Source organism: Esox lucius, chromosome 23 (genome assembly GCF_011004845.1).
Source record: "Esox lucius isolate fEsoLuc1 chromosome 23, fEsoLuc1.pri, whole genome shotgun sequence".
Taxonomy (NCBI): Eukaryota; Metazoa; Chordata; class Actinopteri; order Esociformes; family Esocidae; genus Esox; species Esox lucius.
In genome coordinates this window covers 11,940,096-11,951,627 of record NC_047591.1, presented here as the reverse complement: position 1 = coordinate 11,951,627, position 11,532 = coordinate 11,940,096, and the positions used below count along the sequence as shown (strand labels likewise).

Sequence of the window (11,532 nt, the reverse complement as noted above, 5' to 3'; positions counted from 1 at the left end):
AGAAGTTAAAGAAGAAGCAGGCTTGCAGTTAAATGTTAGTTTGGACAAAGCACAAACACACAATTGCGCCAGTTGATTCTTAACTGAAAAGGGAGTCTTGGTCGTGATTCACAATTTAGATTGTCCAGATTGTCCAGGGAGGACAATTTCATTTCGTGCACACTGAGTTCTCCAATTGGAAAGGGAAAGCAACCCAAAGCGACTGTCATCTCAAGTGAGTCGGTGAGCCAGGAGGAGAGTGCAGTTCAGTTCATTTGTATCGCCTATATTATTACATAGTTCAGGTGAGTGCCTAGTGCTGGGCACAGATCGGAAAGGCTGGGCAGAAGTGAGACTGGTGAAACGGGTTTACCGGACAGGTCTCTAAAGATCCCGTTGGTACCAGCTGCACAGCCGGCTGACACCCAGGTTTGTTTGTCAGCCTCGGCGACAGAGGTCTGCAGGTGATGGATATGGTCAACAGTGAAACGTGGACACAGATTGACGTCTAGTAGCAGAGCAAGTTACAGCAGCAATAAGAGGCATCTGAGCAGCCTCCTACGCCGCTTTGTCTGCCATTTCTATAATCTTTTACAAGAGCAAGAAAGCAACAACACATGACCAGAGAGCAAGAGTAAAGTGCAGATGCATCATTAGTGGAGAACAACATGTTTACTTTAGCCATATTTTTACTGAATATTTAATGTTTATATTTTTACAATTTTACAAAGCTGTTACCAAAGATAAAACACACAAAAAACACAAGACAAATTTTCTATTCTACGGAGTTTGCATAAAACCAAGAGCAAATGTTATTTCACAGGGATCATTAGGTGTTTCATGAAGCACCAGCTAAAGTTCTACCAATATACAGCAGTGTACTAGGGAACCATGTCCGTTATCTCTTTCAGTATGAAAACAAACTCTATGTGAAAATATAAAAGCATTTAAAATGAAAGACATTACTCTACGCCTATTAACACTTGGGAGTAAAACATTATTTTGTAAATGATGATATAGAACTTCACAATACATCCTGAGACAGTTATCTCTCCTGTTAATTGCTGAAGTGATCCTTAGTCAGAAAGCTACTGTGTATGTGCTCGGTGGTAAGGCGTGCAACACTTTTCCATGACGTAATCTCATCTCACATGTATACTGCTATACATACTATATTTATATCCTGTACAATCACCACATATACATATTTAAATACTGAATTTATCTCGACTACATTGTCAGAGCACAAACATTTCCTTCCACCTGTTATTATCCACCTGTTAATGTAATCAGTAAACCTTTGTGATTTATAAGCACAAGCTACACAACAAGGTAGAATATAAATTGTAAGGACATATCTGGGTGTTTTTGGATCATTTGTTTGTATGTTATCATATGCCTCTTCAACACTGAATTAGCACAAGGGAGAATATCACTGGGGAGGTGAGGTGTGGGGGAGTATGTATTGCAACAAAGTGTTTGTGCACATTCTAACGAGCCAATTACATCAGAAACAGAGATTTGGTTACACTAAAGTGAACTTTTCAGGCAAATTGTCCAACAGCCAAAATATAACACCTGGCCAATAATAAAAAAACATTGATCATTTCAATATCTTGTTTGAATACACATATTTATAGGATTACAAGTCCTTAAGGTCGACTGTCAACTGCGCACCAACTCACGGAAACCCTATGACAGGTGAATGCCAAGCGAGGTCAGAGAATAGGTAGACCAGGGTGCAGGGGTTTGACCCGCACCATACGAGACAGTCCAAGTCTTAGACCTTGTCCAGGAGACTTCACCTGGGTACTCGGTGATGAGCCAGGACTTCTTCCAACCTGTCCTGATAGCGACATATAACCATGTGTAAGCTGGGCATTAAAATGCCTGACAATGCACAACCTTGTTTTCAAACACGTAGCCTTACGTCACTGTTTAGGATCAATGATGACCTTTGATCTTTCAGCTAGTCTTACCTGGAGGATTCCACTTAGGTATTCTGCCACCTGCTGGACTGCCAGAGACTGCAGGTTTGGAGACAGGAGGAGTGGCAGGAGGCTTCTTGGGCACAGTACCAGACTTGGCAGCAGTCGGACTTCTGCCTAATGTAGGCGTGTTTAGAGTAGGATTCCCTGCAAGGCAGAAAACACAGGTCTCACTGAAACTTAGGCGACATGAAGAGATTTAGTTATAAGAATTACATTCCCACATAGTTTTTTTTAAAGATTTAAGTACCAGTCAAATGTTGTTCAGTTTTTGATGGCTGCCTTTCTTTCTCTGAGGCCGCCTGTGGTTTCGCTTTAGGTTGCTCCTTCTCGGCCCGTTTCTTGGAAATGTTCTTCTTCTCTGGTTTCTTTAATGTGAACTCATCATCAGTTTCGTCTGGATCACTGAAATCAGCATCACTCTCTGAATCTAAATACAAATAAAAACACAGCAAATGTGTGTCAGTAAACACCTGGAATCTAGAAACCCAAAGAGCCAACCTTTTGCCAGTATGTTGCGATAACAACCTGATGTCTCTTTGGGATGATAGTCCTCACTGTCATCCTTCAGCATGCTGCTGGGATGCTTTGTCATCTTGGATGCAGTCTTTCTCTGTCTGGAGGGGGGACCAGGGGGTCCCTGGTCATTGGTGATCTGGTCAAGACCTAGAGGAAGAGATGCGATGTAACACCATAGCATCAAAACAAAACCGTTAGTAATGGACCTCAATAGCATTCAGAGAAGAAGTATGTGCGGACAATAATCTGCACATGCCCAGAATCTTCTGGATCTTCACAGGAAGAGATCCACAGCCTAAACAAAAAAAACTAAAAAAATACCCAAAAGGTTGATGTCCACACTGCAGTTGGAAAGATGTATTGACGAATCCAGATATTCCCCATCCTTTTGCGGTTGATTCTTGACATCGTTTTCTTCAAAGAAATGGAACAAAATTTTATTGCAGATGTTACTGATAGCAAGTGAGAGAATATAATATTGAATTTGATATATTTCCCAATGGAAAACCAACTGCAATTTGGAAGTTTTTTACTTTATTTCCAACACAGTTGGAATCAAAATTCCAATGTAAACCTGGTTCCTTAGGACGTTGTTCCACATTGATCTGAGCAGTCTGAAGCAACGACAAGGTGAGAGCTGCTTCCAAATCTCTCTCATACAGCTTGCTTTCCAATGGTTTTCTGGAAAACAGGTACATTTCTGATATTACCATACATTAAAAGGCTCTCTAAAAGGAAATACGACAAGTGCAACAAGATGACAACGTGTACATTGAACTCAGCTCCAGTTAAAATTCTATCAACTAAAAGTAAAATATGATGCAACGAGAATTCCATGGAACGAAATTCAATTTTACCTCGACCCTCATTAAAATAATTCACCAATCATAAGCATTCATGAATACCTAGTACTACAAACAATTGTCTAATAGTTGTCAAGTGTATAACTTCTTGTACTTCCTGGTTGAGCAGGGCAGTGTGATACGAAGCAGAACATGCCAAAATGCACATTGGAGGATGCATGTGTAAAACCTCAGGCAATCCTGCTGTATGTCCATAAGTTGGAATGAACATCACAAAATTGAAAGGGGTGGAAAATGGGGTAAAAACTACTTATATAGAAAATAGGAAAATAAACTGCTTTGTTGATCTGTGGCATGGCAAGTTTGCCTGACAAAAGCATTTGACCCATCTGATTTTCTGCCTACCTTTTGTCTCTCGCTTCAGAGACCACTTCCATCCTGTCTTTGCAGCCTGTGGGCTCAGAAACAGTCTCCTGAATGGACAACTTGCTAGAAGGTTTCTTGTTCTTCTCCTGAGTGGGTGCTTTCACACTTTCCTTTGCCTTTTTGTTGGGTGGTGCTTTCACAGAGGCAAAATCCTCATCTAATTGAAGTGATTAAAAACAGTGGGACACATGATAAAAGACCCTCAAACCTTTCCTTATTATTTACTTCAATTTCACTGGGAGGGTTAAAGTAATTCATCTTTGATGTAACGTGACTTACTGTGGGTCAAACCGACCCAGAACATAAACGGTGTGTAACAGAAAGAGAAGGGTTAAAAAAATGGAAACGCTACACCTTACTATCTAGACCTCAAATAAAATAAATACTGTAGATCTGACATACCATCATCCAAGTCCATGAAATCTGAATAGTTGACAAGTTTAGTCTTCCTGTCAACACCAAACAGACACAGTCGTATAAGCCAATAATTAAAATAGCAACAATGTACAAGTGTTGGTCTAGGATTTCGTGATTTAAGCAAATCATTATTACAATTAATTATAATTAAACTTCATCTAGCTAGTCATATCTGTTCATTCATACAAACTTTGATGGATAGCGCAAGAGAGCGCATAACGACGTTAGCAAATAAATAAGTTAAGCATTGGCTTTGGTTACAAACCTTGATGGTCGCTCCATACCAGTTTTCTTTTCTTTACCGATGGTCAAAATTATATTATTGCTCAAATGCTTCACTGACCTTATCATAAAAGTAGACATACAGATTGAAATCGTTGTCACTGACACTAGTCAACAAAATATTAAATCAGCCCGCCCGAATAGTGATTACAAATCTGACGTTTGAGATTCGATGATTCGTCAATTCTAGCTTTTTCCTGTTTTTGGTGATAAAGTTTCTCGAATCTGTAACCACAGAGCTGCGTTCAGCAATGGTTCAGCCAGAGAACCATCGGTGCAGAACTATTTCGAAAGTCGTTTATTTTTAATAGTGGTCTAATGGTTTATTTTTATACAATGGTGGATTAAATAATGAAAGTTGTAAAATTGGATGAGAAATATGAGCACAGGGCTAAAAGTTCTCCATAAAACAAAGCACGCCCTGCCCCCATCACATAAATTATACTTACATATTTAAATGTAAGTTATTTAATATTTAATAGTTGAAGTTAGTAATGTCTGTTAAAAACTGTACCAGTAATAACAGTAAATGTTGCCACCTTACCTTTAGGATGAGAAAGAATAAAGATGCATAAAAACTGTTCAGTTCTACTTTGAACAGCTTCACTATCAAGTTAACCTGAATTATTTTCTAAAAATTTGTTTCAAGAGAAGACAATACATTATCATCTGTATTGACATGTAATTTATCTTGCATGTGTTAAATGACTTACACTAGAGGGAGCTCATACACTATCATCCTCATTGGTGAATCATGAACCTCAGGGTTTGCTGTGTGGTGAAAAACTGAGTACAGTACACCCCCTGGCATGTTCTTTATTTCAGCATTTGGATACAAAATGTTCACTTCAACACTATTGACAGAAGAATGTAACCTAATTTACCAAATTATTCTGAAGGATTATTTTTTGCAATCATTTATTAATCCCAAACCCTAACCCTAAGTTCAATAGTTTGTTCAATAGCTGGTGTTGCCCCCATTGGCTGAAATAATTACTATTAGAGTTTTACAGTGACTGGGAGGACATTTTGCCAAATCTTCTTTACAGTACTACTTCAACAGCATCATATTTAAACTGTTGCTTTCTTGCATGCACATTCCATAACCCTCCATTTCTTCTATTTGAACATTCTGTTGTATGTTGTAGCTTGGCCTTTATGTTTTCGATCATTGTCCTGTTGAAAGATCCATCTTTGGTATAGCTTCAAATTTTTGACAGATGGGCTCACATTCTCCTCAAAAGTTCTTTGGTAAAATATGGAAATATAGAGTTCATGGTTAACTCAATGATGGCAAGTTTCCCAGGTCCTGAAGCAGCAGTCTTAGACCATAATGCCACCTCCATGCTTTACGGTTGATATAAGGTGTGTCTGTTATAAAGGCAGACCATAATGCCACCTCCATGCTTTACGGTTGATATAAGGTGTGTCTGTTATAAAGGCAGACCATAATGCCACCTCCATGCTTTACGGTTGATATAAGGTGTGTCTGTTATAAAGGCAGACCATAATGCCACCTCCATGCTTTACGGTTGATATAAGGTGTGTCTGTTATAAAAGCAGACAGTAATGCCACTTCCATGCTTTACTGTTGATATAAGGTATCTCTGTTATGTAGGCAGACCCTAATGCCACTTCCATGCTTTTTGGTTGATATAAGGTATCTCTGTTATGAAGGCAGACCATAATGCCACCTCCATGCTTTACGGTTGATATAAAGTATTTCTGTTATAAAGGCAGACCATAATGCCACCTCCATGCTTTACGGTTGATATAAGTATCAACCGTAAAGTAAGGTATCTCTATAACTATTTACTCCCCTATTCATTGGAATATAAATGTTTTATGAGAACCATTTGTAAAGACTTTAGGATCATTGTAATTTACATCTTCGATCACATCAGTTTTGCAGGCCCAGTATAAGTGGCCAGAATTCCGCAGAGGACAGTAGTGCAGCAGATGGCACTGTGTGACTGATCCTACTGGATACGTTTCAGACGGCCCGGTCACCTGACTAGTGACATGAATGTGACACGTCCCCAGCCCGCCCACACTCAGGCTGGAACCAATCCCAGCTCACTCATTTTTCTCTTATAGTGAGACTTCTGAACAAGGGCCGCTCTCAAGGGCTGTCATTTTCTAGTTAGTGGGTGGGTGGCAGTCGGGTGTGGTCTGTCACGCAGCGGACCTGTCTAGTGATGGTCCGTGTCCCTGGGTCCAGACTTAGGACGGAAGGATCGCAGGCATTGGGCTTATGGGCTTGTGGTCACATTCCTCAACTCCCACAGCACTGCCTACAGTTTAGACAAAAATATCAACCTGGGTTATTTTGTGGTGACAACACCAACTTTTCTGTTACACGTAAAGGTGTTTCAATAGGGTACAGACTGTAATACTTTGAGAGTTGGTGTAATGCCACGACAAAACCATATGAGGATAGTCAGAGAACAGTATAATAAATAGATCTAAGGCACTGAAATTGGCTGTTTTTGCATTGGTTCTTTTCCATATACTGTAGTCCTATAGCTCTATTTAACTCAGTACAGGAAATCCTTCTGGTGAATATAAAACGAGAAATAGCACTTCCTTGACCACTATATGTACCCAAACAATATCACATGATCATAATATTTTGGACTGTAAGAGAAACCATCAATGTTCTTTTCGGCACGGCACACAGCCAATGTTTTTGCAAATAAATACACTGTATGGAACTACATTGACTATTTAATGAATAGATCAATGTTAAGGGAATTAAACGCAATGTACTCTCCTTTTTAAGGGGAATATCCATTGAATAGATTTAATTTGTAATTCCCCATTCAAACATGAAGTTTAAATTGAATGAATGACCTGCCTGTGTCACCACTTGGTGAATTGTCTCCCGAGGTAGGGTATTAACAGACACAAAAACGATTTATGAGAGAGTGTTTATTTACTTGACACTGAAGCAGTGAGGTCATTGTTGTGCGACTTAATTTGAGCATGTAGTAGACAATGTGGACAAATTGTTTTCTCATTAAAGCCACTAACATAACTGTTATAATTATGTATAGGACTACTGTGTATCACTTGGCTCTTAGTGTAGACAGGCTGTCCTTATAGGGATGTTTCACAGCCTTGAAGGCATTTTTTCTAACCCCTAAAAAACTATTCACATAATTTACATTGGATGATGGCTATGGCTGCAGATTGTACTCTTTTTCAGAATCATTGGTTGGACAAAAATGTATTGCGCTTCTAAAAGCCTCAGATCATGCTTGTTTAATGTTTATAGATCAAAGCTGGGTCAATGTCGACAAGCTCAAATTGGACTGAAGTGAATTAAGCAGCCACGTTCCCAAACTAGAAAACATACTGATATTTCAATATCTAGATCTGTTGCTAGATATTTATAACATTATTGTGTAATGGAACATAATTTTACATGGAATTAGCCAGTCTGACCATGCATACCTTGGGTTCTGCATTAATTTCTCGCATTGAATAAGGGCTCAGACAACAGGAAGATTCTTTCATAAGGGTCACCAGCCACATTTGTCAAACATGTGCATCCAGTGCATGTATTTCTTTCACATTGAGGGGGTCTTTGGAAATCAAAAGTTCCTGCATTTTTATTTGCAAAAGGATTCTTGTCCAGAGGTTTGCACCGTAAAAAAAGTCACATTAAGGTAGCAAAGGCAATCACACTTATATTTTTTATTTTATTTTAGTATGATTGAATTCATTTGTTTGTTCGTGAATAAATCCTGTACTGCTGAACCGGATAGTGCTATTTGCAAGCTATAGGTGGCGCTGATTAAATATACACGCAACCCTCGGCTAAATATGGATTGGACTTGTTCCGGATATCCGCTGTTGCCGAGATTGTGTCATTGCGGTGTAATGTAACCCAGAAATGGCCTTAGGCATGATGTCTTCGGGGTACCAAACAGTTCTGACCACAGCCAGACCACAGCAGCCACCGCTCCAGCCCTCTGGCGGACCAGAGTGGGCCAGTCACTTCATCAGCATGTTCCGGAGTTTGTTTTCTTAGACTCCTCTTCATGAGTGTATGCTCTCGGATACTTTTTTGCGCACACACCAGGCAGCCACAATGCTAATTGCTGGGGGGATGTGAAGCAGTATAGAAACAGTCTCTGTGCCACTCTGTACGAGGTAGGCCTGTTCCGGTCCAGCTGAGCCAACCGTTTAGTTAACATCTGTGCTATAACTGACAGGGGGTCTGCCGCATTGGATTACAACTGGCATCGACAATATTGTATTGGGGTTGTAATTGTTCTGTAAAGAAAATGGCTACTTTGAATGTACGCACATATGTCAAAAACACAGAATTCTGATGCAACCATACAATACATCAGCAGTGAAAAATCGGGAAAATCTGCACAGATCCTTGCACCGAAATATCCCCGAAGAAAATATTACGACAATACAGAGTCCTGCTGTAATGATGGAGAAGTATCAGAAAAGCGTCCATGAATAAAACATAAATGCTGTTGTTTAATTCATGTGTTGAATCCTTCTTGGGGAGGACTTTTGGCCCTTGGGTGCCAGGGAAGGGGGATGCTGCCAGAGGCAGGTCCTGTTCCAGCCGCCTGCAGTGGGATCACACGTGTTGACAGACTAAGGGAGTATAAACAGCATCAAAGGGGCTCGCAGCACTCGGCACTGCCAGTCTTACACTCTGACACCCCTCAGAATAGCATCTTTAAAGCAGCATTGTTTTCAAAGGTCAAATGCGGGATGATTATATTTGTCCTTTTTCACACACACACACACACACGTGCGAGTGCTGTGTAAGTGTTTTTCGAGTGGAACGGAAATGTACTTTTGCATAATCCTAACACCCCTGGGACATGACCAGGGAGACCAGTCTAATTTATTAGGACTATGTACCCTCCAGGGGAAGTGGCTGGCTGAAAGACAACAAGCACTAACAATCTCAATAACCAGCTTTCCTGAATAGAAGTCAACTGTGGTATGGGAGTGGTATGGGAAATTATCCAGAGCATTTAACTAGAGACCTTGCCACACTTATTATTCACTTTCCTAATTACCTTAACCCAGACTAATTGATTGCTAGTGCCAAAAGAGACGAGATCACTTTCAAACCCATAAGTCATAGAAATCTGATAAATATTCTAATAACATATAAACAATATTATATAGGTTTTATAATAACACATCTTGTTTGATAGGTGTATTGTATTTTTGTGCAGGTGCGTGTGTGTGTGTGTGTGTGCGTGTGCGAGCACAATGTGTACACATTTACCGATGACTGTTGAAGTGTAAGCAGCAAGTAATATATCTGCTTGGTTTGACGTTGATGTACTGCTGCCACAGTCTGTGTCAGCCTCTCCCTGTCATCTTTCGCCTCAGACTCTGTTCCTCTGTGCTGACGTAGGGATGACCAAAACTAGCTGGCACACCAGTAAGTCCCCACAAACCCACGTACTGAGCGCACATTGCTTCCCGTGTAATCAAGGAAGTTGGTTCCTCGATGAAGCCAATCCCACCCACTAACTTATTTTCAATTGATTATTCGCAGTCACAATCAATTTCACAGGTACAACCTCTACATCGATTCCCCGTGATTTCACACAGCAATGTAACATGTTGAAAAGATGTAGGCCTAATGTGTCTCCGTCTAGTTCCACATAAAAGTAAAAGGTGCTGGTCAAGTGCTTTTTTCTATTCCACTGAGACTCACTGCCTGCAATGCAGGGGTAGATACATTATTCCGGTGTCATACTAAAACAATGCACAATGTAAATAGATAGTAAATATGCACAAGGTCTTGTTCTAATTAAGGAAAGTTTGGCTGTGAAAAGCAGATGTACAATTAAAATAAAAATTGTATTAGTCTAGCTGTATTCTGGTGACGTCCCAATGAGTGCTGCATTGCAGTGAATTATTTAGTGTTCTGTTGTCTTTTCACCAGTTCCACACCAGAGGGCGACGTGCACAACAGTCAGCTGACATGACAACTAAATGTTATCATGACAACTAAATGTTATCATGACAACTAAATGCTGGGAAATATAATTAATACACTCCATATAGACAAGGTTATTGGAGGGTCCTTAAGCAGTTCTTCACACTGAAACTCTTATAGGTTTTTCCAAGAATACTTTATTTGAAGGACCTGTTGGAGTAGATGTCTTAACAGGTTTGATAACAGGTTGTTCATATGGTTCTTCAAGTAACAAATACAAAATATAATTTGAGTAACAAGTATAAATGAATCTTTACAATACCCTAAAAAGAAAAATCAAAGTACAGTTTAGTGCCCTCCTGATTTAAATTTGATCTCAGCATATCAAAACCACAAGCTGACTTGAAGAGCCGATAATCTACTCCAAGGTAAATGATATGATTTCACCAACGCCAGCCAGAAAAACATACCAGAAACATGCAAAGGGCTAATCATAACCGAAAGTGATCCCATTGTGCAGGCTAGCCACTTGACTTCTAAGAGTAAACAAGCAATTTTATTGAATTGTATATGTGGAAAATGTGAAAATGTGTAAGGCTGTTTTTACCTCCCGAACCTGAATCTTGGAAAGGGAATGCAAAGCTTATTGCTTATTGCAGTGGGTGCCAGGAGCATGTGAGCACAATTGCAGTGGGTGCCAGGAGCATGTGAGCACTATTGCAGTGGGTGCCAGGAGCATATGAGCACTATTGCAGTGTGTGTGGAGTGTGTGAGCACTATTGCAGTGGGTGCCAGGAGCATGTGAGCACTATTACAGTGGGTGCCAGGAGCATGTGAGCACTATTGCAGTGGGTGCCAGGAGCATGTGAGCACTATTGCAGTGGGTGCCAGGAGCATGTGAGCACTATTGCAGTGGGTGTCCGGACAGCACTTTGTTCTGAAGCCAGCATCCGTGCATGAACACAAAAATGGTGGGTGGGGGTTAGGATTCATCCTCTAAAATTACTTTCGTGGGGCACCCAGGGAAATATAAAAATAAAGCCTGAACCCATTTAGCACAAACATTTAATCGATGTCCCATTGCGCCAAAACATTTCTGTATCAATCTTTGAAGAGCCATCTCACTCAAAAGATTGTTAAAATGGTCTTTCTATTGCATCGCCCTCATTGATTATATTTGTTC

The 11,532-nt window shown here is 40.1% G+C and overlaps 1 protein-coding gene across 1 annotated transcript; it reads right to left on the bottom strand.

Annotated features, from left to right (window-relative positions):
- Window positions 1-687: 687 nt before the first annotated feature.
- On the bottom strand, window positions 688-4,601 carry rad51ap1 (RAD51 associated protein 1). The gene is made up of 9 exons (XM_010887107.5): window positions 4,398-4,601; window positions 4,118-4,164; window positions 3,695-3,872; window positions 3,061-3,167; window positions 2,808-2,900; window positions 2,496-2,633; window positions 2,218-2,397; window positions 1,959-2,114; window positions 688-1,825 (listed from the first exon to the last, which is right to left on the bottom strand). The coding sequence occupies exons 1-9, from the start codon at window positions 4,493-4,495 to the stop codon at window positions 1,698-1,700; spliced, it is 1,125 nt and encodes a 374-aa protein (XP_010885409.2). The 5' UTR covers window positions 4,496-4,601; the 3' UTR covers window positions 688-1,697.
- Between the last annotated feature and the right edge of the window lie 6,931 nt (window positions 4,602-11,532).

Bases quoted from the DNA above. Each gene is read 5' to 3' on its own strand.
- rad51ap1 (XM_010887107.5), bottom strand. From the start codon at position 4,495: ATGTCTACTTTTATGATAAGGTCAGTGAAGCATTTGAGCAATAATATA. The intron at 2,634-2,807 runs GTATTTTTTTAG...CTCTTCCTCTAG, and splicing joins TGTGGACATCAACCTTTTGG to GTCTTGACCAGATCACCAAT. The intron at 2,398-2,495 runs GTTGTTATCGCA...ATTTGTATTTAG, and splicing joins TCATCCCAAAGAGACATCAG to ATTCAGAGAGTGATGCTGAT.